The sequence below is a fragment of the Syngnathus typhle genome, linkage group LG3 (genome assembly GCF_033458585.1).
Source record: "Syngnathus typhle isolate RoL2023-S1 ecotype Sweden linkage group LG3, RoL_Styp_1.0, whole genome shotgun sequence".
Classification (NCBI taxonomy): Eukaryota; Metazoa; Chordata; class Actinopteri; order Syngnathiformes; family Syngnathidae; genus Syngnathus; species Syngnathus typhle.
In genome coordinates this window covers 262,041-287,535 of record NC_083740.1, presented here as the reverse complement: position 1 = coordinate 287,535, position 25,495 = coordinate 262,041, and the positions used below count along the sequence as shown (strand labels likewise).

General features: G+C 53.6%; 5 protein-coding genes across 17 annotated transcripts; 2 read left to right on the top strand and 3 right to left on the bottom strand.

Moving 5' to 3' along the window:
* The first annotated feature begins 414 nt into the window (after nucleotides 1-414).
* LOC133151901 (ectonucleoside triphosphate diphosphohydrolase 4-like) lies at nucleotides 415-4,870 on the top strand. Of its 4 annotated transcripts, none has more exons than XM_061275306.1 (14): nucleotides 415-578; nucleotides 1,031-1,118; nucleotides 1,210-1,371; nucleotides 1,495-1,733; nucleotides 1,808-1,958; nucleotides 2,059-2,162; nucleotides 2,409-2,513; nucleotides 2,579-2,739; nucleotides 2,820-2,986; nucleotides 3,261-3,468; nucleotides 3,530-3,649; nucleotides 3,734-3,819; nucleotides 4,081-4,242; nucleotides 4,323-4,870. In XM_061275306.1, the coding sequence occupies exons 2-14, from the start codon at nucleotides 1,111-1,113 to the stop codon at nucleotides 4,537-4,539; spliced, it is 1,890 nt and encodes a 629-aa protein (XP_061131290.1). In that variant the 5' UTR covers nucleotides 415-578; nucleotides 1,031-1,110; the 3' UTR covers nucleotides 4,540-4,870. The 4 variants fall into 4 exon arrangements, with proteins under 4 accessions (XP_061131290.1, XP_061131293.1, XP_061131292.1 ...); XM_061275309.1 differs by having other exon boundaries at nucleotides 416-578; nucleotides 1,540-1,733; nucleotides 2,454-2,513; XM_061275308.1 differs by having other exon boundaries at nucleotides 416-578; nucleotides 1,540-1,733.
* On the bottom strand, nucleotides 3,028-12,247 carry LOC133151902 (CREB3 regulatory factor-like). 6 transcript variants are annotated; one of them, XR_009714016.1, is made up of 13 exons: nucleotides 11,911-12,247; nucleotides 9,827-9,892; nucleotides 9,660-9,722; nucleotides 9,470-9,583; nucleotides 9,063-9,405; nucleotides 8,770-9,004; nucleotides 8,520-8,687; nucleotides 8,222-8,411; nucleotides 8,060-8,133; nucleotides 7,243-7,377; nucleotides 6,992-7,138; nucleotides 4,085-4,721; nucleotides 3,028-3,965 (listed from the first exon to the last, which is right to left on the bottom strand). XR_009714016.1 is itself a non-coding variant. In XM_061275313.1 (12 exons), exons 4-11 carry the CDS (start codon nucleotides 9,571-9,573, stop codon nucleotides 7,035-7,037), a joined length of 1,353 nt encoding a protein of 450 aa, XP_061131297.1. In that variant the 5' UTR covers nucleotides 9,574-9,583; nucleotides 9,660-9,722; nucleotides 9,827-9,892; nucleotides 11,911-12,247; the 3' UTR covers nucleotides 3,028-4,721; nucleotides 6,992-7,034. The 6 variants fall into 6 exon arrangements, 5 of the variants coding, with proteins under 5 accessions (XP_061131297.1, XP_061131298.1, XP_061131296.1 ...); XM_061275313.1 differs by having other exon boundaries at nucleotides 3,028-4,721; XM_061275314.1 differs by lacking the exons at nucleotides 3,028-3,965; nucleotides 4,085-4,721 and adding an exon at nucleotides 10,377-10,452 and having other exon boundaries at nucleotides 5,046-7,138.
* Nucleotides 12,248-13,491: 1,244 nt separating this feature from the next.
* atpv0e2 (ATPase H+ transporting V0 subunit e2) lies at nucleotides 13,492-16,007 on the bottom strand. Its single transcript, XM_061274294.1, has 4 exons — nucleotides 15,775-16,007; nucleotides 15,165-15,212; nucleotides 14,867-14,965; nucleotides 13,492-14,510 (listed from the first exon to the last, which is right to left on the bottom strand). The coding sequence occupies exons 1-3, from the start codon at nucleotides 15,876-15,878 to the stop codon at nucleotides 14,872-14,874; spliced, it is 246 nt and encodes an 81-aa protein (XP_061130278.1). The 5' UTR covers nucleotides 15,879-16,007; the 3' UTR covers nucleotides 13,492-14,510; nucleotides 14,867-14,871.
* A 512-nt stretch (nucleotides 16,008-16,519) lies between these two features.
* On the top strand, nucleotides 16,520-21,308 carry parn (poly(A)-specific ribonuclease (deadenylation nuclease)). Of its 2 annotated transcripts, none has more exons than XM_061274291.1 (25): nucleotides 16,520-16,680; nucleotides 16,841-16,918; nucleotides 16,999-17,078; nucleotides 17,158-17,225; nucleotides 17,400-17,481; nucleotides 17,570-17,630; nucleotides 17,701-17,869; nucleotides 17,947-18,009; nucleotides 18,079-18,117; nucleotides 18,199-18,244; nucleotides 18,316-18,393; nucleotides 18,469-18,525; nucleotides 18,594-18,671; nucleotides 18,747-18,790; nucleotides 18,868-18,910; nucleotides 18,976-19,051; nucleotides 19,117-19,227; nucleotides 19,321-19,390; nucleotides 19,476-19,531; nucleotides 19,600-19,686; nucleotides 19,758-20,001; nucleotides 20,098-20,216; nucleotides 20,303-20,348; nucleotides 20,411-20,580; nucleotides 20,703-21,308. In XM_061274291.1, the coding sequence occupies exons 1-25, from the start codon at nucleotides 16,662-16,664 to the stop codon at nucleotides 20,762-20,764; spliced, it is 2,046 nt and encodes a 681-aa protein (XP_061130275.1). In that variant the 5' UTR covers nucleotides 16,520-16,661; the 3' UTR covers nucleotides 20,765-21,308. The 2 variants fall into 2 exon arrangements, with proteins under 2 accessions (XP_061130275.1, XP_061130274.1); XM_061274290.1 differs by having other exon boundaries at nucleotides 18,313-18,393.
* On the bottom strand, nucleotides 21,080-25,378 carry LOC133151346 (RNA exonuclease 5-like). 4 transcript variants are annotated; one of them, XM_061274286.1, is made up of 17 exons: nucleotides 25,257-25,378; nucleotides 24,602-24,869; nucleotides 24,414-24,540; nucleotides 24,234-24,351; nucleotides 24,040-24,147; nucleotides 23,849-23,934; nucleotides 23,677-23,792; nucleotides 23,463-23,601; nucleotides 23,204-23,401; nucleotides 23,056-23,132; nucleotides 22,774-22,978; nucleotides 22,577-22,714; nucleotides 22,420-22,512; nucleotides 22,061-22,304; nucleotides 21,833-21,990; nucleotides 21,657-21,766; nucleotides 21,080-21,610 (listed from the first exon to the last, which is right to left on the bottom strand). In XM_061274286.1, the coding sequence occupies exons 2-17, from the start codon at nucleotides 24,847-24,849 to the stop codon at nucleotides 21,517-21,519; spliced, it is 2,259 nt and encodes a 752-aa protein (XP_061130270.1). In that variant the 5' UTR covers nucleotides 24,850-24,869; nucleotides 25,257-25,378; the 3' UTR covers nucleotides 21,080-21,516. The 4 variants fall into 4 exon arrangements, with proteins under 4 accessions (XP_061130270.1, XP_061130272.1, XP_061130271.1 ...); XM_061274288.1 differs by having other exon boundaries at nucleotides 21,080-21,586; XM_061274287.1 differs by having other exon boundaries at nucleotides 24,611-24,869.
* Nucleotides 25,379-25,495: the final 117 nt, after the last annotated feature.

Here is a 25,495-nt window from a genome sequence, read left to right as displayed (position 1 = left end):
GGCGCAAATGAAGAGCCAAATACATGTGTGCGTTAGTTGAGCACCAAGAGAAGACCCTGCTTCTGCGAGGAGCCGCCTTAGGTGACTTTATGAACAAGCAAACAAAAAATTGAGAGCCCACTTGTGTTTGTTCCTTGGTTTTCAAAGCAGAACAAAATGCTCCCAAAGCACAGCCCAGGATAAGTGAGCTTAGCTTGTTGCTTACTTAGATATTCCTTAACGCTATAGAAACGGCTTGTATAGCTTCCGTATGAAGCGCTAACGCTTGTGCGTTAAAAGCAACATTTGGAGTCCTCCTTGAGCTGTGCTTTCTTGCGGCACTTGAATGCAGCTCTCGAATTCGTCCACGTAGACTGTGACGTAATGACGTCGTGCCGACCGGAAGTAGGACGGCTTGTACAGACGCCTGCCTGCCTGCCTGCCTGCCTGCCTGCCTGCCTGCCTGCCTGCCTGCCTGCCGGTCTTCCCGTAGAACACTGTTGTTTCAGTCCAAAAAACACACTGCTTGCAATTTGTTCTTGTCGAAGAAACAACAACCGTCAGACTGTATCGTCACGAACGAGGAGAGGCTTCTTATGGTAGGTTTAATGACATATGGATTGCTTTGGCTTTCGAGTGCTAAGATCCACGACCGGACGGACGGACGGACGGACGGACGTGCAGCTCAGCCCGGCCGGAGCATCTTTGAGCGATTTACTAAGCTTTTTTCTTTTTTTTTTTTAAATAACTTGCATTAACAGAGATTGTTCGGCAATGCCAACTGCAGAAGTTCAGTATCAACATGCACGCCGGTGAACGTTCAAGTATTGACATGTAATCTCACGAACCTTTGCGGCCCGTCAGTGACACTGTCCATTCACTCCAATTTACCAGCTAAGCGTTATGACTAACCACTCATAAATGACCTACTGGAACAAACTAACTAAATCCTCAGACTGACTATGACTACACGTGATAGGGTTGCTTTTAACTGCAAACAATCTTCTCATGTTGTGGGTATTGAAATCAATCAATCAATCAATCAATCAAGAGAGGCGAGAGTGGTGTGCAGGAGCCTCAGCGACCATGAGGTGACGACCGTGTGCTTCAACAAGGCCCCGTGGTGGACATATGGCACGGTAAGCTCTCCGTGGTTTTTCATGGCATCCGGTTCCCCCCCCCCCCCCCCCCCCCCAAAAGGTCCACGAGTATTGCCCTTTGTGTGTCCAGGATCACGTTGTGGTTCCTGCCGGCGTCCTGGTACTGCGGCGTGGCCCCCAGGCAGAAGCTGCTGCTGCTGCTGCTGCTGGCCGCTTCGGTCCTGCTGCTCTTGGGCACCCAGCAGAGGCTCCTGCGAAACCCGCGCAGACCGCAGGGGACTCGCTTCAGCAAGTGAGTGAACACGTGGTTGGAATGTCCTTGGCGTGAGCAAACACAACGCCACCGGCCGGGCCGGCCGTGAGTTAGCAGAAAAGAAGCGCAGGTGTTTTTGGTCCCACCTTTCCTGTCTTAAAGGTACAGTAGCGTCCATGTGACGACTGACCCCTCGGCCGCCTCCAGGTTCCTCCCCATGGAGGCCACCGACGTGGAGGACGAGGGCCTCAATTACGGCGTGGTGGTGGACTGCGGTAGCAGCGGCTCTCGCGTTTTTGTCTACTACTGGCCACCCCACAACGGAAACCCCCACACGCTGCTCGACATCCGCCAGATGAGGGACCTGGACCGACAGCCGGTCGTCAAGAAGATCAAACCGGGTGACTGACTATTTCCTTTCCGCGGTAGTAAAGCCAACGCGAAGGCCGTGACGGCGGAATGCTTTTGCGTTCAGGTATCTCCTCGCTGGCGACCTCTCCGAGCAGCGCCAGCGACTACTTGCACCCTCTGCTCAGTTTCGCCGCCGCCCACGTACCCCGGGGCAAACACAAGGAGACGCCGCTTTACATCCTCTGCACGGCCGGCATGAGACTCCTGCCCGACAGGTAGCTGGCTGGCTGGCTGGCTGGCACCAGCGAGGACTCCCAGTCAGTAAGATAGTTTCCGGCACTAACTTAGCTCAGCCTAAGTGGTGTTTTGCTGCAGCCAGCAGGCGGCCATCTTGGACGACCTGGTGAGCGACGTTCCTCTGGATTTTGACTTCCTGTTTTCCCGCTCTCACGCTGAGGTGATCTCTGGGAAGCAGGAAGGTGAGCCCCCCTTTTTTTGTCTGTGGTACTGTCATTTGTCTTAGTTGCATTTTTTGTGCTTCTTTTCTGCCATGTGCCACAAGATGGTGCCAAAGACGTGTTGTTGCGGGAAAGTAGCGCTTTGCTACCTAGCATCTTGTGGCATCTGTCGGGCGGGGCATTCCCTCACTAGTTGTGGCTCGAAAGCGCTACGTTGCCATTCGACCTGGTTTTGGCTCCATCTTGTGGCATGTTTGCGTGTTTCAGAAAGAGCACGAGAAGAGATAACAGAGAAGCGCTCATGGTTTACAGGTGTTTACGCCTGGATCGGCATCAACTTTGTGTTGGGCCGCTTCGACCACGCCGACAACGGTGAGAACGCCGTCGCCGCTTTTCAAGGCGTCCAAGGAACCTCGCTCTCCTTTTGTGCGGCGCAGAGGACGGCGCCGCCGCCGCCGCGGTGGAGGTGAGCACCAACTCGCAGCACCAGCGTCCCATCAGCCGCCGCCGCACGGTGGGCATCATGGACATGGGCGGAGCTTCGCTGCAGATCGCCTACGAGGTGCCCGGCGCCGTCACCTTCAGGTCCCCGCAGGAGGTCATGAAGTTTAATTCCCGGCGACGTGTTTCCGCTAACTACTGAAAGCGCTGTCACTCATCGGAATGGTTGCGCTTCAGGAGGAGGCGGCCAAGAGCGTCCTGGCCGAGTTCAACCTGGGCTGCGACGTGGAGCGCACGCAGCACGTCTACCGCGTCTACGTCACCACCTTCCTGGGCTTCGGCGGCAACATGGCCCGCCAGCGCTACGACCAGCGCGTCGCCGACACCGCGCTGGACGGCAACAGGTGGAGGACTGAGCCTATTTTGTAGCGGTGGCCCAAACATCTGATCTTAATTGGATTTATTTCATTGAAAAAGGATTCGTTCATCTGGAACGCTCCTGAGCAAGCTTTGAAATGGTTACAGGCGTCCCACTAAAGAGTCAATCGAGCAATCCGATTTCTTTGCTTGCTATGTCAATGGGCCAGGCCTTTGGACATTTATTGGTCAAAGCGACAGATTCCAGTTAGTCGCCAGTAAGTGAGGGTGCTCTCTCTCGGTCTGGTACGCGCAACGCAGGTCCCCCGGCGCCGGGACGACGGGGCTGAGCGAGGACAAGCCCCACCTGGACCCCTGCCTGCCCCTAGGCCTGTCGCACACGCTGCTCCGAGACAACCGCACCTTGTACCTCAGAGGCCAGGGGGACTGGCCACGCTGCCTGGACGCCGTCCGCCCTTTGCTGGGCCTCCGCAACGGCACCATGACCACGGCGGGGGCCGCCTACCAGGTGGGACGGCTCATCCGTTCCAAAAGTTGCTATGGGAATCATTTTGCCCGTCTCTTTTTAGGCGCCCATCAACTTCAGTAACAGCGAGTTCTACGGCTTCTCCGAGTTTTACTACTGCATGGAGGACGTGCTGCGCATGGGCGGACAGTACGACAGCGCCAAATACTCCAGGGCCGCCACGGTAGCGTCGCATTCAGCCGTCCGTCTCTTTTCCGACAAAGACGACAATTACTGGTCTGCGCTTGTCTTTGTGATGCCAATGTAGGACTTCTGCGCCACCAAGTGGTTGACGCTGAAACAGCGTCTGGACAAGAAGCTCTTCTCCCAGCAGGCTGACATCGACAGGCTCAAGTATTTGACCTTCTCCCCGCAGCTTAGAAAGGAGAGCGCAGACAAAACGTGCACACGTTGGAACCTCTCTGAGGGACGCGGCTTGACTTAGGCAAAATTGGAATATCCAGAGGGAAGACGGCGAAATTTCCTTCCAAAGCTTGAGCCTGGACAACAAAAAGACGACGACGACGACATATTTTGTGACGAGACAACAGCCAGGGAGTGCTCGTGCTCAATTGTGTGTGTGTGTGTGTGTGTGTGTGTGTGCGCCTTCTTCAGGTACCAGTGCTTCAAGTCGGCGTGGATGTTCCAGGTTTTGCACGGCGGCTTCCGCTTTCCCGCCGACTACCGCAGTCTGAGGACGGCGCAGCTGGTCTACGACAAGGAGGTGCAGTGGACGCTGGGAGCCATCTTGTACAAGACGCGCTTCCTGCCACTCAGGTACATTGAGCAAAGTGCCCTCGGGGGGGCCAAAAGGCTCCTCTTCTCCACTCTGCTCCACTCTGCTGTGTGGTGTTCAGGGACCTCCAGCAGGAGGCGCTGCGCCAGAGCCACCCCAGCTGGCTGCGTTTGTCCTTTGTCTACAACCACCACCTGTTCTCTCTGTGCCTGCTGGTGGTGGTCTTGGCCATTCTGCTCTACGTCCTGCGCCTGAGACGCATCCACCGGCGAGAACAGCGGCAGGTGGACGCGCTGGACATGCTCTGGGTGGACGAAGGAGAGGCGCTCTTACCCTGAGACGAACGATGGTTCCGTCGGCGCGTCACGGCTCGGCATTTGCCGTCCCTACAAACGTCGTCTTGATCAAACGATTTGAGCCAAAGCTGCTGCTGCTGCTGCTGCTGCTGCTGCTGCTGCTGCTGCTGCTGCTGCTGCTGCTGCTGCTGCTGCTGCTGCGGCGGCAGACTCTTATTGGGCACCTGGAGGAGAAGTGTTCCTTTTTGCACATTCCTTTTTGTTGGTTGTCAAAGTGAAAAGCTATTTGTCCAATGTGGGCAAGGTGCAATGGTGAGTAAATGTGAATGCAGATATATTCCATGCCAATAAAAGCAACACCTTCTTTTCATCACTTCTCCGACCGAGTCTCCTTCAAATGAAAATACGATTTGAAAAGTGAAACATCATCTGTGTTTGAGGCGATTAGATAGCCAAAGAAATGCTGCATCTGCTGTGTTTGGATTGCGCAAGACAACACTGGTTGGCAAAGTCAGCAGGCAGCGCTCACCAATCTCACGAGCACACGCTTGTATTTTAAAAATATACTTTTAATACAACGGCTGCATCTAAATATTCAAATATACATTAGAGCAGTTGACAAGAAAGACGCACAAAAAGCAAAAGGTCGATTTTCACGGCACTTGTTTGCTTTCTTTTCTACCTTAAAGGTTGACTGTGTTCTGTCAATGTGTTCAAAGAAAGACGAGCTAGCGCAGGAGTAGTGTCTGTCGTCCGTCGTGCCGTGCCGTGCCGTGCGGGACTCAGGGACGCCGACAAAGTACATTATTTGACAAGAAGCTGGCGGAATGTTTGCAATTATTGCCTCGGGCGACGTCTTTTCAAGCGCAGCGCAAACAAATGGGCTGACTGCTTTCTGGCCAAAGAGAGAGGGAAAAAAAAAAACGACATTTAGTTGCTGCTTTCGACGAAGAAAACGGGACTTGTTGACTGTAAACACCGCCGACCGACACTGCAATACTTTTGTCCGAGCCGTAGCGCTAGGAAACAAGCGGCTGGGCTCTCCCAAAAACGTGGAAGTCAATCTTGTCGTGATTTTAATGGACGATTCGGAAACACGGTGTCAACAGCAAAAATCGCTACGCTAGGAGGCTACGCTAGGCACTTTGTGACAAACAAAAGCAGTGCCGCTCTCGTGCCAGAAAGCAGTCGGCTCAGTTCAGCGCTTCCCGCTTCAGTTGAAAGAAAGGTGCCAAAAGTCTTTTTTTTTTCTTTTTTAAGGACGACTTTGCGTCGTCCCCTGGCAAGGTGCATCGTTGTTTTTAAACCACAGTGCAATTCAAACGTTTTTTTTCTTATGTCCGACAACATTTAGAGACCTTGGACACCGTCAGTCTAAAGCTTCACAGAAGAAAGGCAGATGTGGCCAAAGTCAACAACAGACAACAAGTTGCCAATATTGGACTTTGCGCTGACATTTTAGGATGGCGCTAAAATGCCCCACAAGCGGCGGCCTTTGCATGCGACCTCCGTCGTGCGACCTCCGTCGTGCTCTTAGCGTGTCCAGAGCGACGGCTGAAAGCGGCCGTTGGGAAATGGACGGCCGCATGCACCATGGACTCTCAAAGGAGCGCTAGCTACATCATCAGGCCAAAGTTGGGCTGCCTGCTGGTAGGTAGGTTGCTTCAGTCAAAATCAAAGAAAAGCTCAATATTGGCGCCACCTGCGAGGTTTTGGTGTTTTCTTTTCTCTTTGGTCACTTTGGATGAAGTAAGGTGCAGCTGGCGAGGGAGAGGAAGTGGGCAGCTTAAAGCTCGGGGCAGGGGCAGGGCAGGGCGGGGCGGGGCAAGGGCAGGGCAGGGCGGGCATACAGCTGTTCTGACATCAGGACTCAACATTGTTTTTACACACACACAAGAAAAGGAAAAAAAAAGAAAAAAAAAAAGACATCCCCCCTCGCATCCTCTGAATCAGTGCTTGCCAAATTAGGCTCCACAAAAGAAATAGTTGGAGAATTACAAGAAAAAAAGTTGAGAGCGGCTTTAGAGAAGAAAAGTCATCGTCTTGTGACAATGCGCTGGCCCTTTAGAATACAAACATTGAATATTATGAAAATAGTTGGGTTTTTTAATCTTGCCATGAATTTTTTTCAAAAATAAAATCTGAATTTAGGATGACTTTTTGGATTCATTTCTTTTTGTAACATAACACTTATTCAAAAGTCATTTGTTGACTTTGATTCCCTCCCTTCCAAATTCTGAATTTGTAATTGAATTTCCAGCCACCACGTGATGACTTTTTTTGTCCAATTTGGTATCGCAACATTACCACGGGACCTTTTTGAAGGGGGTGCTTGGTCTTCCCTTCACGTTTGAGAAATCCTACTCTCCCAGCCATCGCCGGCCGGCGTCTACAGAACAGTGCAATGTCTATTTATAGGCACGATGGAGTACGAGTACAGCACACGGTGGGAAAAAGGGGCGTACAGTATTTTACAAGAGCAGCATCCACTCACAAAGGGACGTGGGCAGGCAGGCAGGCAGGCAGCCGGGCGGGCTTCAGAGCGACACCTCCCGGGGGGGCTCCTTGCGCTGGCCGGGACCCCCGCTGGCCGCCAAGATCCTCTGCACAAAGTCTTTGGTCCGCCCGGCCACCAGAGGACCTGCGGTTGCCACGGCGACACACTCATTGGAAATGTCTGGAGCATGCATGGTGAGTGTGTGTGTGTGTGTGTGTGTGTGTGTGTGCGCGCAGAGGGTTTCTCACCGCTGGACTCAGCCAGGATATCTTCCAGACGCCGTGTCATCCCTCGCTCGTCCGCGTCCTCTCGCTCGCCGCCGCCGCCTTCCACCTTGTGACGGATCAGCTCCTTGATGCGCAGCAGCGCCCCCAGCAGGTTCTCTGAGGGTAGCACAGCGCCACACAAAAGGGACATTATTGCGGCTTACAAAGACAAACGGCTCGTTTGTGTGACTACCAAAATAAAACTGAAACTGCCAGACAAAGTCGTCTATCAGGAAGTAACTGAAATAGGAGAATATAGTCAGTCTCCAGCTCTGATATAAGCCAAAAAGTCATTTTTCCAATAATGTGGGATTGTCTTAAGAAAAAAAGAGCAACCGAGTTTTGGGAAGGAAAAAAAAAAACTTCCACTTTCAGAGGATGGTGATATTTTTGATGCTATGAATTGTTCCATCCTAACAATGAAGAACTACAAAGTGGCAACGTTATGGAAGATAAGGGAAAGGAACTGATTTGTGTTCCATCGCTCCAAAAAATGTGAGTGACTCAGGGGCCGTGACGGAAGCCTTGAAAATGTGAGCGTGTTTCCTGTTAGCTTTATAGAGCCAACAGGAATGAGCAGAATGTCACTTTTCTTTTCTTCTCGTCTTTTTCTTCTGAAGAGGAAGAAACAAAAGCAAAAGAGGCAGCAGCTGCCACATTGCGTGGGGACGCCCACGGCAAGCCACGTTAGAAGAAGCGCAGCTTTTGGGCCGTCACAAGTCAGGGCGCAATTCGGCTTCCGACGTGCCGTTTAAATCAAGTCAGAGCAATCCAAAAGACAAGTATTCTTTCAACCTACCGTACTCCTGGTTGAGCCCCCACAGTTTGATCTTGTTGGCCTCGTGCTGCGCTTTCTTCTTCAGGCGGCACGCCCTGCGCCGCGCCGCGCCGCAACACACAAGAAGGCTTGCAGGAGAAGGAAAAAAAACCCCAGCAGCAATGACATGGCTCCGAGCTTTACCTGGAGGCCAGCTTGTTCTTCTCCTTGCGCGAGCGGGCCCTGGCCAGGGCGGGGAGGTCGTTGACGGGCCCCACGCTGTCGATGGCGGCGTTGAGCTTCTGCAGCTGCTCGCCGATGTTGTGCAGCTTCTGCGGGTTGGGAGTCAAGTCGCTGGCGTCCGTCTTGCGGGCCTTGCGCCGACCCTTCTTGCCTGCAAATGAGCCCGAGCGTCACGACTTGACTCAACTGTTCACTTGCATTTTTGATGTTCAGTCTCTGGTGCTCGCTCGCCCGTCCCCCCCCTTCCCCTGTGTGTCACCTTGGCGCCGGTACAGCGTGCTGGGCAGCGTGCTGGAGCTCCACGACAGCGACCAATCGCCTCCCGCGCACATTTTCTTCTTGGCGGCAGACTCGCGGGAGCGCCGGTACTCCCAGAAGCAGCGGCGCTTGGGCGGCCGCTGGCCCGCCGGCCTAGCGGGCTCCGCCTCTGCGGGTCAACGGCGGTTCGAGCGGTCAGGCCCACAACGCTTCTCAAATGCAAACCTGAGGAAGTGAAGGAGAAAACTCACCGCACTCCGTTTCCGATGAGCTGGAGAGATCGGCCGCGGTCTCGTCCTCTTCGTCATCCTCGTCGTCCTCGTCCAGCTTCTCCTCTCCGTGCTCCTGCGGCACCTCCTCCTGGACGCTGACGGGCGGCTCTTCTTCCTGGCTGAGGGAGTAGTTGTGCTCCTCGCTGCAGTGCTCCAGGAGCAAAGCCGGCGCCGCCGCCGCCGCCATCTCCTTCTGAGGGTCCTCCGCCGTCACCTGAAGTGCGGCATTTTTCTCATCTCTGGAATGCCCATGTTTTAGGGTTGTCCCTCACCTGCGAGCCGTCCAGCTCCCCGCCGTTGCCCTTCCTCACGCCTCCGTCGCGTCCTCGCCCCGCCTCGTCTCGGGCGGTCCTCTGGGCCGGCTCGTCCTCCTCGCGAGCGCGTCCCCATCGGCCCATGAGCACGGCGTCCTCGGAAGCCACGGCCAGGCCCGGCTTGGCGTAGCGGGCCATCTCGTCCAGAGCCGACACGTCCCAGCGTTCGGCGTGCAGGTCCTCGCCCAGGCCGCCGTCGTCCACCAGGTCGCTGAGCAGCTCAAAGGGCCGTTTGCGGGGCGACGCCGGCGAGCCCAGCATGAGGAGGATGCTCTGCGTGGCGCGGGAGGAGGAAGGCAGCCTTTGGAATTGGGCTTACGTAAGCCTTCAAATGGAGGCCGCAAACTTTGAATTGGACTCCTCACCTGGTCGTACTCCGTCCTACCCCCTTGCGCCGACGCGGCGGCGTAGGGGCCGAGTAGAGCTCGGTGGCCTCCGTAGGCCTCGCCAAAAGCGGGCTCCATGCCATTCGTACCCGGCTGAGGGGGTAAAGAAGACGCACGAGTGAGGAGCACGTGGGTTAGCCATCGCCGCTCGATGGTGACGCCGCCGTACCTGAGGCATGGCCAAGGCCTTGGAGGGACGGACGGCAGGCTCGGGTCCTCCTCGCAAAATCCACTGCGGTAATCGACGCCGCTCGGTCAATCCGGTACATGTCTTAAACAACAAGGCCACCCCCGAAAAGGAGCCTCACGCGGGTGCCACGACCTTTGCACACTTACCTCGGAATCACAGTCGAGACGGTCAAAAGGTGGAGCCTTGTTCACATGACGGAGCCTTGAAGCTCACTGACCAGAGAAACAAAAGGAAGGACACAATCAGGAAGTTGAACGGCGGAAGGCCGCGACAAAGTGCCATTCAGCTCCATCCGAGCCCCGCTTATCGCTTGGCGGCAAAGGCTCCACGTCTTTTTGCTCGGGACGGAAGAATACACATTTATTGTCGTCTCGGCGGCCGGCTCACGCCATGGCGCGCGAGGATGGACGGACCCGAGCGAACGCTGACCCCCCCTCGCTCTCCGGCTCCACCTTTTGTAGTGGGCTGGCGGCAGCCGGCCAAAAAGCCAGATTCCGCCGCAGGGAAGCGGGCCGATCCGATGATGAAACACAGAGTCATGCAATTTCACCATCACCTGCGCAGCGGCGGCATGGCTACCGCTCGCTACCTGTCAACAAGCAGCGGCGGCTCCCGCTCGGGAGAACAATGGCGCCCGCCACAATGAGGAAATGAGCGACGATAGCGCCTTGTTGGCAGGCCTCGCGGAAAAGTCACCTTTGGCAAACGCCAGAGAGGGCCCACGAGCGTTTCAGCGCCGCCGGCCGCCGCGGTCTTGTCGGATGCACACGAGCTGCAAAAACAGAGCGGCCAACTTGAAATAGAGGCCCCAAAATTCATGGGTGCGCCGGAATCCAAATCCTTTTATGCGTCCATTCGTGACGCTCTCCGTGAGGCAGGAAGTCACACTGCCAGCGACCAAAATAGACGCCTATTTTGGGAACGACTCCCAGTGCGCTGTATATACGTACGTACGTATGTCGCGGGTGATTTTGCTGTGCTGGCTGAATGCGACGCCACAATACTGTGTTGTCGCCGTTTGCCATGACTTTCCGTTCAAACGCCATTTGCTGGAGAAGAATAGCCCTCGCAACGAGACGCAGAGGTCGTTGCGTAATCGCATGATTTTCGGAACCGCAATTGTCCTCGCGGGACAACGTGGAAAGTTGTGAATGAACGCATCGATACTCTGTGCTTTTTCTTTGGGTGCGTGTCGTCACTCCAGGTCCTCGGGGGCAATGTGACCGGACAAAGAATTGAGCAGCAAGGGAGAAAAGAAAGAAAAGGGAGGTGTGGAAGCAGCCTCAATTGGAAAGAGAAAGTGAAAGAAGGAACCACACTGAACCCAGGAAAGAGGGAGAAAAGAAAAGGGAAGTGTGGAAGAAGGAGCCTAAATTGGAAAGAGAAAGTGAACGAAGGAACCACATTGAACCCAGGGGGCTGGCTGGCTGGAAAGCGGGGGGACGCGCGCATCAGACGGGCAAAAGTAGGCGGGACCGGCGTCCGGGTCTGAAAGACAGACAACCTGACACATGGAAAGCCCCAAATGTGCGAGAGTCGACATGACGACAACACTTTGTCGACTTTGCCACCATGTCGATTAGACGTGGTCCTATGGACTACAGGGAAGCAGTTGCTGTGCGTGGCGGCGGAGCTGGCAGACAACTCAACAACAGCAGCAGCCAGCAAAAAAAGGGCCCGCATGCAGCAGCTGGCATTGCCACCAAATGGCCAACATGAATTGTGAATGGCCCCCATTTGGAAACGCCCACTTTCCACGAGTGACACATCTTCAAGTCAGGCGTGTGTGCAAAACACGAAAACAAGGCAAGTACACTATCATTCCAAATAAAGACATCAGCCGTCCGTCCACCTGCGGCCGAGGCCCGGAGGGAGCACGTACACGGACCCGGCCGGTCGGCCGGCCGGCCGGCGCCGGCTACCACTTACTTAGCCACTCGATGACATCCACCCACAGCCCTTCCCAAAAACCAAGCAAAAAGCGCATTCCACACTTTGTAAACACAACATCATGTTTCAAAGAACTCAACGAGCACTCGCAGACAACTTTTAAATAAATAATAAATGTCCAACAAAGTGTCTCGTCGACAACCGTTTTCTCAGGAATACGACCGAGAGCATATTAAAAACGTCTCGCGTGTCGTCAATTCAAATGGTCAACTAAATCGTAACAATAACAACAACAACAAGAAAGTGGCTGGAGCGGGAACGGAGGTGTCATGGCCTTTACCTCTCCGTGTCCTCGCATGTCCCCCCCTCGCGGGAGTGAAGTGAAGGCTCCTCCGGACCCCGGATAAGAAACAAAAATGTCCGCCGAGGTGTGCGCCACTAAGCTTGGTGCTGTTTTCGGGGAGGGCGCGCACCATCCGCCGCGAGCGAGCGAGCGAGCGAGACGGCAACCTCCGTGAACACTGCTCGGCCGGGAAGTCCCGCTCCGAACCCGGGGGAGGGTGGCTAGTTCACGGCGAGCTTCGCCTCACTGTACGGCGGACCCGCTGGAAACGAACGACGAACGTGCGGTCGGTGGACACCCCCCCTCGTCTCCCGGGCCTCTATAGGTGGGGGCGGGGGACAGACAGAGGGCGGGAGAGCCACACCCCCCCCGCGGCCTCGCGACATGGTGCCGCCCGGCTTCGCGGCGGAAGTGACACAGCAGCGAATCGAACGTCAAAAAAACGAAAACAACTTTAAACACGCGTTTTCCCTTTTGTTCTCAAGGTAAGTACGACCAGGTCAAGTTAACCAGAAAACAACGTAGCGAGCGCCGACACTTCCTCTGAGGACTTTTATAATGGAAGTCGACTCGAGTGTTTGAGCAAAATGGCATTGTTATTGCACGCAACTTCCGGTTTAGTCACGTCACTAGCTTGACTAAATTGGCATCACGTAACAGCGGAAGTGGCGTGTGTTTACAAACGCTGGGTTGGCCGACGGGGCGGAGTGACGCGACCGCGTTTAAGGACAGAGGAAGGCAGCGGCAGATGTGAACCCGTTGAACCCCCGCAATACTTCCAGCTAAATCCCCGCATTTTACACAGTACAAGACGATACTAGATATACATATACAAGTGGAATTGGCACGCGCTAACGAGATTCCTGCAGCGACTCCCAGGTGATGAATACAATCATCCATCCAGGCCGTCCCCTATACATGCGTGCATAAATAAAGATTTCATTTTTGGGGAGGAGTCAGGCGTCGGAACATCATGGCCTATATATGAATATTACAGAAGGATAATCTGCAAATTTATCCCATTTAAAGGCCACATTTGCAGGCGTTTGTGTATTTGTTTCCATTCACGTGCTCAAATCACGAGTGGTCTGAGACAATCGCGTCATTTCATTTTTGGAGGAAAAGGTCTTTCTTTTCGCAAAAGTCTCTTTTTATCCATCATAATAAATAAAATCATAAATTGGCAACATTTTGAATCTGACGAGATAGCGTAGCGAGGGAGTGGCAGGTCAATGTCGGCCTACTTGAATGTCGGCTCATCTTCTCGTCGCCATAGTAACCAGATGTATGTCACGGCGTGCAACACCTGTGAGTTTCAAGTTGCTCATTGTTCAATGGCAAAAACAATTCCATGTTGTGTGTACAAGTACAGGGACAAAAATATCCCTTCCCTCCTTGTGTAGCAGGACCAAGCTAACGGAAGGTGAGGCTGTGAATATGCACGGTACTTTTGAAGCCCAACAACCTCAAATGGCTGCAAGACCAAAATTGTCAAAAAGTGCTGTGTCATTGTGAAATGTCTGAAACGGAAAGGGCTACAGGAGCTGCTGCGTACATTCCATTCTGTTGAATTCAACACAAGGAAGTTACTCTTTTATTCTTTCACATCTTCACACACATAACAGAATCATTAATACCAGGTCACAATGACAATTAGAGCTGTGATGGATGTTGTTGCCATGGCGACTGCACACACACACACATGCGCGCGCGCGCACACACACACACACGGGATTACGAGCGGATATTAAAAGCAGGAAGCACGGAACGTTATCCAAAGTGCTTAGCGGCTGCCGAGCGGAATGTGGCGCGCCACAACTTGGAAGATTTCCACACTTGCCTTCCTGATCCAAAAGAAAAAAAGTTGAGTCGAGAGGGTCGGGCTTAGAATGCCGTTCTCTTTTTTGCAGAATTTGGTCTTTGTGAAAAGTAGCTGTATTTAGATGTTGATTTGGAATCTTTGGGTTTGCCGGCTTTGTCTTTTGGGCTAAAGCATCGCTGGTTCAAGGAAAATTAGGAGGGAGGAGCAATCAGGACACCTCGCTGCGGTTGAGGCTCAAAGCGAAAAAACAAATTGCAGAGGAAGCGCCAAGGAGAGGTATTTTGTTTTTTGAGGATGGCGGGTGTCGAAAACAAATTGTTTCCACCATGTCCAACAGGAAAAATGCTCAATTGTAATAACTTGGTGTCATACTACTGATTGGAGTGTTTTCTTTTGAAACTGTTTTACAAACGCACATGCATCCGTCACAATGTACATTTTGCCGCGCAAAGCGTGCTCAGATGCATCTTACGTGTGCCCCGCTGTGAATCGGGTGAGCGGATGGATCACCATGGCAACAAGGAGGAGGAGAAGGACTTTGGGGTTTCTCACCGTGTTACAATGACATAGCACTCCGTTCATTACGTTCGCAGATTAAACAATAAATACACATGTAAAAAAGAAAAAGTGGAACTAACACATTGCACATTTAGAGGTTTGTTAAGCACTCATTTAAATAAACATCAACCAGTACAGTAGTCTTCATCTTAAAAGTATGGAACTTGGGGTGTGTGTGTGTGTGTGTGTGTGTGCGTGACGGCGATACAAGGGCCGCCTGGAAGAAAAGGAACACAATATTTGATATTATTCATTTCATGATTGATTCTTGAATGTCTTAAGATATTTAATGGACCATATTGGCCTCACAATGAACAAAACATTGAAATGATATCCAGAAAATATATTGCTAATGTAGCACATTCAAATCCTATTTGGTATTTAATTGCTGTGCCTACAATGTACCATGTTTCAATCCTATTGATGTCTAATGTACCATATCCCATGCGTCAAGTAACATACGTGCAGAATATTGGTTTGATTTCGAAATATGAATAGTGTCTCATATTCAATGTCTCATATTTTTACATCTCACTTAAATGCGGATGTTGACATTTCATGTTCATGTCTCACCTGGTCTACTCCCAGAAGTAAGTCAGGTACCAAATGGTTTCGTTCTTCAGTTGAGGGCCAAACAGAGGGTTGGTCTGTGCCAGGATGGCTATTAACCAGCTGGGGGGGGAATACACACAATAATCAAAGACTTCGATATGAAAACATGATGAAGTCTGCGGTCAAACGTGCTCCCCGAAATTCAGACTGGATGATGGCGTTTGGCTCCCTCTGGCGGTGTCTTGTGTGAAGCGTCCATACATTTGGTTGGAAACACAACGACGTTGAAAATACACAAGTGTAGTTACAAAGTACTCACAAGAGGTAGCAGCAGATGGCAGTGAGAATCAAACTGGAGACAATCACCCTGGAAAAGAGAGTCGCACAATGCAGGAGACTTTACGCCACAGCTTTACGCTACCTGCACCTTTGCAGGCTCTCGTAGTGCGACAAAGAATACGTCGCAAAATTGAGCAACTTCACCTATCACGAGGGACTTTGCCCAGAACAAGCGATTTGAGCCCGTCAAGACGAAATCGCCAAAGAAATAGGGACTTGATCCCACAACTAGAAATTTGGCCCCTGAGAGGAACCTTACATGTTTGGACCACAAAAACTCGACCATGGAATAAGGAAATAGTAAAGGGTGTTATTAGGAAACTAGCAAATTTTGGATTAACCTTGAAGAATGAAAACTCTTCTACCGATGTACTTGCGGGTGATGCACGTCACACATAGGCTTCGCAGAGGAGCAATTCATCTTTGATGGAACAAAACGGCGGCGGCAACAACAACAACAACAACAACAACAACAAAAAGGCTCGCATTGTAGCATTGAGCTGGAACAGGGCGAGCAAGATGAAAAGATAAAGAGGGAGCGAACCAATTGAAACGTAACATCGCTAGCGGTAGCCGCAAAACCTTCTTACCCTCGATTTGGTCCTTTGGGCACCAAAAAGGGAGCCACCACCCCCACCAGCGCCCACAGGGTGGTGAAGCAGATCATCGGCAGGGCGAGAGAATGCGACACCATGGCTCCAGTCGGGGGGGAGAAAGTCGAATTGCTTCAGAAATGTCTGCTTTCGGCGGTCAATAACGGGAGCATCAATGGCTGCCGCACAGGCGAACAGATCGCTTGTCACAGTGGGCCCGCGGACCAAAGAGAGGGGCGGGCGGTTGGGCGGGCGGTCGCCGCTGATTGGGCGCCTTCCATCTTTAAAATGCCAAAACAGCCCGCCCACTAAACGGGATTAGCATCTGATTGGACGACATGGCTGCCTTTCACTGTTGTTGCCTAGCAAGGCTCCTTTCCTATCCGATCCGAGAGAATGTCAATTGATTGATATTTATTTGAATGTTTAATTATAAGCTGGAAAAGGAAATTGGGGTAAAAAAGATCCCTTAAATTTATACTTGTATTTACTGCTTCCTATGATTGTTTTTTTAATAGCTTTTTGTCGTGCTATTTTCTTTTCATTGAAGTCACGTTTGCTTATTCCCAATATTTGAATGTAAGAGACTACGATATGTAATTGATTATTTGATTAATGAATGGAATGAAAGTCTAAATAATGCTCGTTATTTGTGGTCAGTCATCATAACGTCCGGGAGCAAATGTTAAATCTTTGCGTCTGTAGGAAATGCTTGGAGTTGCGAATGTAGGGGGTCTTTCTTGAGAATGCCCAAATTCCCAGCGCCACCTGAACGCACCTTGAAAAGCAAAACGAGGTCGGTCGGACGGTTGGTCGGCGGGTCGGTCGACTAGCAACCGTTAACAGTCAGCAGGCCAGGCGGCCTCAAGAAGCGTCGCTTCGAGATGGAGGTGACACGCAAATGTAAGTTTCACACGGCGGCCCTTGTATTTTGTCATTTGCACGGCCCGCAGCGTGTCGCTTGAAAACGACGCCCCCCCCCTTCCCCCGCTAGCGCTGGCTCGTGCGCTTGGAGCAACCTTAGCCCGCTAAGCTAAGCTAACGCGAAAATTGCCATTCTCAGCTTTTAAAGACTGTTTAAACCTGGTGTACGCCGCGATAGAGGAGGCTGACTTTCTCGCCATCGACGGAGAGTTTTCAGGTATGACTAAATGCGTGCTCAGAGCCGGGGGCTAGCGTGGATGTGAGCGAAGCGCTTGCGTGTTGTGTTGTGTTGCCCAGGGATCAGCGATGGACCCAGCGTCAGTGCGCTCACCAACGGGCTGGACACGCCGGAGGAACGCTACACTAAGCTCAAAAAGGTTTGCACACCTTTGTGACATTCGGAGCGATCCCCGCGGGCGGCCTGCTAATGGAAGCTCTTCTTTCCCCGTCTTCAAGCATTCGATGGATTTTCTACTCTTCCAGTTTGGCCTGTGCACCTTCAAGTATGACCACAAAGACTCCAAGTGAGTGTTTTCCCAAAAGAGATGAGTGGGAATAGAACCCCGAGTGTGGATGTTCCCCCCCCAAGAAATCCGTATTATTTGACTCATTTTGAATGAATCCAGATGCTTGCCCCAAGTGGCCCATTTGTAACATTCTGGTCTTCCAAAGTGTCGCTGTCATACTCTCTCCTGCAGGTACATCACAAAGACTTTTAACTTTTATATCTTTCCGAAACCTTTCAACCGGGCGTCCCCTGACATCAAGTTTATCTGCCAAGTAAGTCTGCTACTTTCCTCTTCAGAATGTTTCAACTATAATGGAGCACCCCTATTAAAATTGGATTTGCTTGTTTCTGTGGTTCTAGAGTTCCAGTATTGACTTTTTGGCCAGTCAAGGCTTTGACTTCAACAAGGTTTTCTGTCACGGTGAGTCAAATGGAGATTCGGGAGATGGTCTGAACTTTTCGTCAAAGTCTCCCTCCCGGTGCTTCAACAGGAATCCCCTACCTGAACCACGAGGAGGAGGCCCAGCTGAGGGAGCAGGCGGAGGAGAGGCGAAACCATCAGGCCAACGGCGCGGGGACGCCGTCCTACGTGTCGCCGTCCTGCTCCAAGGGCCCCGCCCACGTGACCGAAGAGCACAAGGACTTCATCGAGCGAGCTGTGTAGGTCTCGCAGTGGCGCGCTTTTGACGTGGGTGGGCCGCGCAATGACGTGCTTTTGACGTTGCCCGCCGACGCAGGAAAAAGGTGGAGGCCCTGCTCTCCGGCACGGAGAAAAGCACCGACCTGGAGCCGTGCAGCGGGTAGGCCGCCGCCGGGCTACGTTATCAGATGCTAGGTCTAATGGGCCCCCGTTTGTTTTGTGTCCAAAGGTTCCAGAGGAAGTTGATCTACCAGACACTCAACTGGAAGTGAGTGCGTCGTCTCTTTTTGCGTTTGTTGTTGAACTCGCTCGCGCCAAGGCTCACCTGGCGCTTCTGTTGGGCCCACAGGTTTCCAAAGGGGCTCCATGTAGAAACTGTGGAGATGGAGGACAAGGTAGAGAGAAAGAAGATGAATGAGGCGTGAAGGTAGGCGGTCAACCTTTTCTTCCCTCTGCGTGACAGAAGGAGCGCATCATCCAGGTCAGTAAGGTGGACGACGAGGAGAGGAGGAAGAGGGAGCAGCAGAAACTGGAGAAGGAACAGGTTTGCTTACAAAACGGGACTCTCGCTTTGAATCGTTCTGACCGTGACCATTGGCGTTTCTTTCGACCGGGCCAGGGGCAACTGAACGACGCCGTGGGCTTCTCCCGGGTCATCCACGCCATCTCCAAGTCTGTGAGTCATCCTGGTATTTGCGCGAGTGTGAGCGCGAGCCGCCGCTAACGTAAAGTGTTGCTGGGCAGGCCAAACTGGTGGTGGGCCACAACATGCTGCTGGACGTCATGCACACTATCCACCAGTTCTATTGCCCTCTGCCGCAAGTATGCGCACAGCTTTCTTTTATTGGGGGGGGGTCATCATGTCATTTGACGCTGGCTCCACTTTCTGGCTCTTAGGATCTTCAAGATTTTAAGGAGGTCACCATGTGCGTTTTCCCAAGGTGCGTTTCTCATGGCGGGAGAATGCTTTGCGTGTTGGCAGTTGCGTGATTTTTTTTCTTTGCTCTTCTTCCCACAGGCTTCTGGATACAAAGTTGATGGCGTCCACTCAGCCCTTTAAGGTGAATGGCCCCGCGGGAATCCTTTTTATTGCAATCTTTTACAAAAAAACTTCTTCTCCATGCAGGAGCTGATCAGCAACACGTCTCTGGCCGAGCTGGAGAAGCAGCTGAATGAAAGCCCGTTCAAAGCTCCTCAGATAGGTGAGCGGGCACGTGCACGTGCACCCACTGTGGGACGCGTGTTGACGGGTGAGCTTTTCCCGCAGAGGCGGCCCAAGGCTTTCCCAGCTACAACACGGCCAAGGAGCAGTTGCACGAGGCCGGCTACGACGCCTACATCACCGGCCGCTGCTTCATCTCCATGGCCAACTACCTGGGTGGGCGGGCGGACGGACGGACGGACGATGAGCTTGGGACCGAGCCAGCCAGACGGCTTTGGCCTAATGGCTCCGCTCCTTTTCTATTTTCAGGCTCTTACCTGGTGCCGCCCAAAGCGCACGTGCCGGCCGGCTCCAAAGTGGTGGAGCCTTTCTACAACAAGTGAGCGATGTTGAGCCGTGCCGCCGCTCCATTTTGCGTCCGCTCCGCCGTTTGTTTGATTGTTTGCTTGCTTGCTTGCTCGCAGACTTTTCCTGATGAGGATAATCGACATCCCCTACCTCAACATCACGGGACCGGACTGTGAGTATTGGCAATTTACGGCAATACTCGCGTGGTCCAGAATGGTTGAGCCGTCTTTGTGGTTCCAGTGCAACCCAAGCGGGACAACGTCCTCTACGTGACCTTCCCCAAAGAATGGAAGACCAGCGACCTCTATCAGCTCTTCAGTGCCTTCGGTAAAGACGGCACGGTTCTGCCGGCAACTCACTGGCCGTCGCTCACCTGCCGCGCTTTCCCGCCCGCTCAGGGAACATCCAGGTCTCGTGGGTGGACGACACGTCGGCCTTTGTGTCCCTCAGCCAGACGGAGCAGGTGCAGATAGCCATGAACACCAGCCGCTACGCCGAGAGCTACAAGATCCGGACGTACGCCGACTACGTCCGGGCCAAGCGGCAGGACAAGGACAAGGAGAAGCCGGCTCCCGAGTCCTGGCCCGAAGACGGCTGGCTCAAGCCTCACTACGCCGCTTCGTCCGTCTTTGGATATTCCGGGTACGAAAGCAAACGTCTTTGGCCGCGCCGGCTCTTGCTAAGGGTCCGGCTTGTGCATTAAGCGTGAGAGCGACCCGTCTTTTGTCACGGTCTCAGTGCTCTTGGGAAGCGCAGCGGCAGTCCCATCCAGGCGGAGCAGGGAAGCGGTGGCGGCGCCGCCGACGGCTGGACTCGCTACTCGTACTGCGTCGGGAGCAAGAAGATGAAAACTGACGGTGGGTGGGCGGCCGGCCGGGCGCTTTGCTTTTCATCCTGAACTGGTGACATTTCCTGATTGCAACCAAATTGTCATTGATTGTAGAAGTAGTGGAGAGCAAGACGTCAGAAGGGTGGCTGAAGACCACCACGTAAGTCCGTCATTTCCTCCGTCCGTCCGTCCGACGCCCCTTTTGAGTGACGGTCCTCGCAGGGACGCCGCCGCCGCTGCTGCCGAGTCCTCCGAGTCGAGTCCCGGGGAGGACGGATCCGAAGGCGCAGAGTCGGCAAAGGCCGACGATGAGACGCTCTGCTGGCGGCGGGCCTCTGCCGCAGCGGTCGTGCCGCCGGTGCATCAAAGTCAGAAGAAGAAGAAAGCTGAAGGTCCGATCCAGTTCTGCATGTTGTTCATTTGTTGTTGGTCTTGAATAAGCAGAATATCTGCTCAAACTCAGACTGTACTTTGATGGCAGCCAAGAGACTTGTTCCTTTCTGCTTCTTTTCAGTTTCTCCTCGTTCCGGTGTGGGAACGTCATCGTCGCCGTTTGAGGTCCCCGAGGTGTGGTAGGTAGCACCGAGTGGAGAGAAAACTCGGGAGCAGCCAGCAGGTGCGGCGGAGCGGCGCCCACAAGCCATAGAGATGGACGGTTTCCCGCACTTCAACACGCACAATCCGAACAGTTCTTTTACACACGGGGCAAAACCGGAATGGAGCCGGTGCGCTCTTCTCCATTTTGTTGGCTTTTTTGTTTTTTACTTGCGTGCGCATTAGCTAAGGTGCCGCAAGGTGAAAGTGTGGTTGACAACATCAGGGTTGAGCGTGAGGTCTATTTAAAATGCTGTCATTTTAAAATGGACAAATATGATCTTGTTTTAGCAAACGTACAGGAAGGATATCACCAAACAATGTGATCATTTATTATGGCACTGATTTGGTCGGAGGTGACCATTCTATGTTTTGTTTTTGTACAGATGTTTTGTCGCTGTTCGGCAAATGTGGCAAAACGGTTATAAATATTTACCTTGTTTTTCTACAAGGTTCGAAAATCCTTGGCTATTTCCTTGGAAAAAAAAGGGCAGGGAGATGAAAAAATTAAAGCATTTTCTTACAATCACCGCCTCCGTACGTCCGTCACTTTGTTCAGCACGTTTTTTTCTTCTGCCATGTCACCTGGGCAAATGCAGTACAAGGCCAAGTTGTTTTTTCTTTTTTTTTGCCCAACAGCATCACTGATTTTCATTGCGACAAAGTTTCAGAACGCCTTGATGACGGTGAAAGTTTGGGCCTTGAAGAGCCCAATCCATTTGATGAGGCGTCCGTCATGGGAGACCTTTGACTTTGGACTTGATCTCCAAGAAGCACAGGCCAGGTGACGGCGGCTCCTCCGCGCTGAGGAGACGCAAAGGAGGAAAGCTGAAGAGAAAGTGGCACGGTTGGAAAACAAACCCAAATCACTCACCTGTGGGGAGCAAGCAGCACCACCACAGACAAGGCGCCTTCTGGGAGCGAGCGGAAGACTTTGCCGAGGCGCGCGTCCAGCTTTTGCATCCGGTGACGCTCCGCCACGTTCTTCACGGGACAAAGCGCAGAGCGTTAGTGCCGAGTCAGCCCGTAGGTGAGAAGCGGCCGCTCCACCTGAGGAGGTTCCGGCTCCGTTTGGCCTCTCCGCTGATGCGGCCCTCGGTGCCGCCACACGCCGCTCGCGGTGTGGGCCGGAGTCAGCGCCGGACACGTCACGTACTTCTCCAACCAAAGTTCCACGGCCGCTCGTTTGCCCTCGGAACGCTCAAACTCTGGAAGAGGAGAAGACCCACAGCAGTTGAGGCAAACGCCGGCGGCTAAATGACCCACGTGCATCCTCACGTATGAAGGCCCGTTTAGCCCGTCCTCCGGGTTTGCCCGTCAACGTGACGCTCTCCACGGCGCCAAAGCGGCCAAACGTCTTCATCAAGGTCTCGTGGCTGAGTTGTCCGGAGGCAGAAGGCTGGCCGTCCCATGCGTGAGCGCGCTTGAGCGTGTAGAGGCGGCACGCGTTGACGGCGTCATTGGCCAGCGCCTCCAGAGTCGCGTCAAAATCCAGCGTGGCCTCGCTCACCGGCCTCTGAACCTGAAAGAGACGGACGGACGGAGCAAACGCGCCCGTGTTTACCCTCCAAACCTTGCCACGGGGCTTTTCTTTTTCAATTGCCACATCCAATGAATGGCTGGCTTGGCGAGCCCACCTTCAGGGCGTGTCCCTGCACGAGGGCCCCGTTGAGCAGTTGCAGCGCCAGCGCGGCTCCTTCCAGTAACTTGAACTCCACGGCGGCGTGAACCTGCACAAAAGCCACCTCAGATCTCACGCGGGATATTTCGCTTGCGCGTGTGAATCAAACGCACCCTGTGCGTGCCGGTCAGCATTTGGACGGCCCTGACCGAGCCGCAGCGTCTGAAGAGTCGCCTCACTTCTCCCTGGGAGAAGCCGGCGGGAAACGGGCCGGCAAACACCACGCGCATTTGCTGAAGACGCCGGCTCACCTAACAAAGGCACGCACAGTCAGCGGGACAGGGCACACACTTGTGCGCCGAGTCTTCACCTTGTGGTCTTGACATGGAGGGCGGCTCGAGAAGGAGGAAAAGCTGAGCACCGAGAAGAAGGGCCGCTTGCTCTGTCCCAGGAAAGAGGCCAGCACCTGTTTGTCCGAGTTGTGCCACAGCTGATTGGCCGGGTGTAAGGTGATGTCACGGCGTTTCCCCACATAGCAGAGGGACCTGCCCAGACGCTGCAAAACATCGGCAAACCTGTGCAATGGGGGGGGGGGGGGGGGGGGGGTTGTTACCATAGCAACGCAACACAAAGCCGCGCTTTGGACGCGCACCTGCTACTGGGCGCGGGCTCGTCGTCGTCGTCTTCTGCGGTCAAACCCCAAAGGTCCTCCAGGTGATCCTCGACAAGCTAACAGAAGAATGGAAAAGATGGCTGAGATGAAACCTCCACAAGGGGTCACCACAAACCCTAAGCCTTACCTTCAGAGGTGACTTGCTTATGAAGTATTTGGCCAGATCCAAAGCGGCCAAGGCGTCCTCCGCCGGACAATGGCCTTCCCGCTCGGGCGTCTGGATGCTCCTGCCGAGCACCACCTCGGCCAGGAGCTTCAACTTGAACCTCTGGCCAAAGTCTTTCACGTAGAGCAGCGACGTGTCAATCAGGTGAGGATAGATCAGCTGCGAGGAGTCGGAGAATTACGCGCCGCCCTGGCTTTCTGCCCCGGCGCCTCCCGCTTACTTTGAGAGCGGCTAGGTCGTTGTTGACAGAGTGGCCCACCAGGACGGCGTCGCGCGGCAACAGCGTCCTCAGCTCGGCTTGGACGTCACGCAAGCTCCTCTTGACCGGATCCAACATGGCCGCCGTGATGCCGGAGAACCTGACGGCGCACGCGGGCTTCGGAAGTTTGCGTTTGTCTGAACTCGTAAAAGTTGCCGAGCTCCACGGCGCTTACTTGGTGAGGTAGTCGAGGATCGGGCTGTCGGGTTTAACCAGCCGGTCCATCGCGCACTTGCCCTCGCTGTCCACCAGGGAGACTCGGGTCAGCTCGTAGCCCCTCCTGGTGAGACACTGTCGCCGGCTGCGGTCGGTCACTTGGGGAAGGGGCGGAGCTCAAGTCGTCTCACCATTTCGCAGTCCAGTCCAAAGAGAGGGCTGGCGTCCGTCACGTCTACGCAGTCGACGCACGCAAAGTCCTCGAAGCCGGCCAGCCCTGGCGACGGCGAGAACGACGGCCAACCAGAGGGTGAACGAACGAACGAACGAACGAACAAACGCCAGCCTCTCCAGAGGAAGGGCGGAGGCGGCGAGCCGTCACCTTTCACGGGGTAACGCCGCTTGATCAGCTCCTCCTGGCCGAGCACGTAGGCCGTCAGGCCCCGTTTGCTCGTCCCGTACTTGAGCACCACCGGGTGAGTCCTCAGCGCTGCAAACACCGTGGCGTCACCTCGCACACATTCTCCACGACTGACAAACTGCTCTAGAAGAGCCAGCCTAGCCTTTCTCGCTGACCTTTTTTCAGCTTGCCGTCTTGCCGCCGCGGCGGCGCTTCCACCGGCGTGCCGAAGATGGTGGAAAGCAGGGCGGTGCTGCTGCCCTGGCCGCCGCCCCCCGGCGTGAAGGTCAACCTCTAACGCAAACAAAGCTGTTAACAATAAGCGTGGCTTCTCCTTAGTCAGGGAATGGACTGACATTGCTGAAGTGGCTCCTCAAGTTGCTAAGAGTCAGGTAGTGATTGTAGAAGTCGCTTTGGCTCACGCCCTCCACCACCACCACGTTGACGCCTTCAACGCGGCTTTGTGCGCGCACATCACACCAACTGCAAAAGACACACGGCTGCTCAGGCCTTAATTCATCAGGGCGGCCGCGAACGAGCGAACCTCGGCGACCTCGGCCGTCCGATCGTGCCGCCGGCCCCGAGAGCGGCGTAGTGCAGGAGCTCCGTCAGCTCCTCGGCCGCGATGGGCTGCCGCAGGCGTTGGGGAGCCACGGAGATCAGCGGGTCCGCTCGCTCGCTTTCGTCAGCGCCGGCGCGTTGCCTTCTGCCCCTCTTCGCCGCATGGGGAGGACGATCCGCATCCTTTTTTCTTTTCTTCCCTTTGAAGGGCTTCGAGGGCGAGGACTCCATTTGGCGGGCGGCCGGCCGATCTTGACGTGGAGGCAAAATGAGCACAAAGGTCGTTTTTGCAGCACAATTCGTGCTGGACTTTTACCATCATTGATGAATGAGGCTGTTGCTAAGCGGGCGGGTTATGGTCGGTGAATGCTTTATTTAGTTGAGTTATTCAATCAGTGAGTGAGTTCATAAGTCATCTGGCGAGTTGACGGGTGAGTAAGCAAGTTTAAACAAGTAGAATTAAAAAAAAAAAAAGCTCGATAAAATTGTTAAGTTGAAAAAAAAACCAAGTTCAGACCAAATGCAAGCACTTCAGTTTAATATTCATGCTAATACATCAGTGTGGAAACACTGCTGCGTTAAGCCACCACAATATAATAAAAACGAATGAAATTTAAAAAAAATGCACATTTAGTTACCGTGTTATGACGTTCCAGCACCTTGCAAATTCACATCTTTCAAATGACGATTAAAAACACGCACACATGCAGCGCGTGAGCGGAGAAGGAAGGAAGGGAAGCTACCTGACGACGGAGCCACGTCAAATCCGCTGGCTTGAGTCGCTTACTTTCAAAATAAATTGCAGATCATACACATCGATAACAATGCTTGGGGTGTATGGCCGTTTTTTGGTACTGCTAATCCAGTTTCTCTTCAA

Excerpts from the sequence above, each read along its gene's own strand:
- LOC133151902 (XM_061275313.1), bottom strand. The coding sequence starts at position 9,573 with ATGGCATGGAGCCCGCTTTTGGCGAGGCCTACGGAGGCCACCGAGCTC. Across the intron at positions 9,406-9,469 it reads GTAGGACGGAGTACGACCAG|GCTGCCTTCCTCCTCCCGCG; the intron begins GTGAGGAGTCCA and ends CCAATTCCAAAG. Across the intron at positions 7,378-8,059 it reads GGGGCTCAACCAGGAGTACG|AGAACCTGCTGGGGGCGCTG; the intron begins GTAGGTTGAAAG and ends TGCTACCCTCAG.
- LOC133151346 (XM_061274286.1), bottom strand. The coding sequence starts at position 24,849 with ATGGAGTCCTCGCCCTCGAAGCCCTTCAAAGGGAAGAAAAGAAAAAAG. Across the intron at positions 24,148-24,233 it reads AGACGGCAAGCTGAAAAAAG|CGCTGAGGACTCACCCGGTG; the intron begins GTCAGCGAGAAA and ends CGGTGTTTGCAG. Across the intron at positions 22,513-22,576 it reads TGCTGACCGGCACGCACAGG|GTTCACGCCGCCGTGGAGTT; the intron begins GTGCGTTTGATT and ends GCTTTTGTGCAG.
- parn (XM_061274290.1), top strand. Across the intron at positions 18,791-18,867 it reads ACCATGTGCGTTTTCCCAAG|GCTTCTGGATACAAAGTTGA; the intron begins GTGCGTTTCTCA and ends TTCTTCCCACAG. Across the intron at positions 19,532-19,599 it reads CAACATCACGGGACCGGACT|TGCAACCCAAGCGGGACAAC; the intron begins GTGAGTATTGGC and ends TTGTGGTTCCAG.
- atpv0e2 (XM_061274294.1), bottom strand. The coding sequence starts at position 15,878 with ATGGTGTCGCATTCTCTCGCCCTGCCGATGATCTGCTTCACCACCCTG. Across the intron at positions 15,213-15,774 it reads CCCAAAGGACCAAATCGAGG|GGTGATTGTCTCCAGTTTGA; the intron begins GTAAGAAGGTTT and ends TCTCTTTTCCAG. Across the intron at positions 14,966-15,164 it reads GCCATCTGCTGCTACCTCTT|CTGGTTAATAGCCATCCTGG; the intron begins GTGAGTACTTTG and ends TTCCCCCCCCAG.
- LOC133151901 (XM_061275306.1), top strand. Across the intron at positions 1,734-1,807 it reads CGTCAAGAAGATCAAACCGG|GTATCTCCTCGCTGGCGACC; the intron begins GTGACTGACTAT and ends TTTTGCGTTCAG. Across the intron at positions 2,740-2,819 it reads CCTTCAGGTCCCCGCAGGAG|GAGGAGGCGGCCAAGAGCGT; the intron begins GTCATGAAGTTT and ends GTTGCGCTTCAG.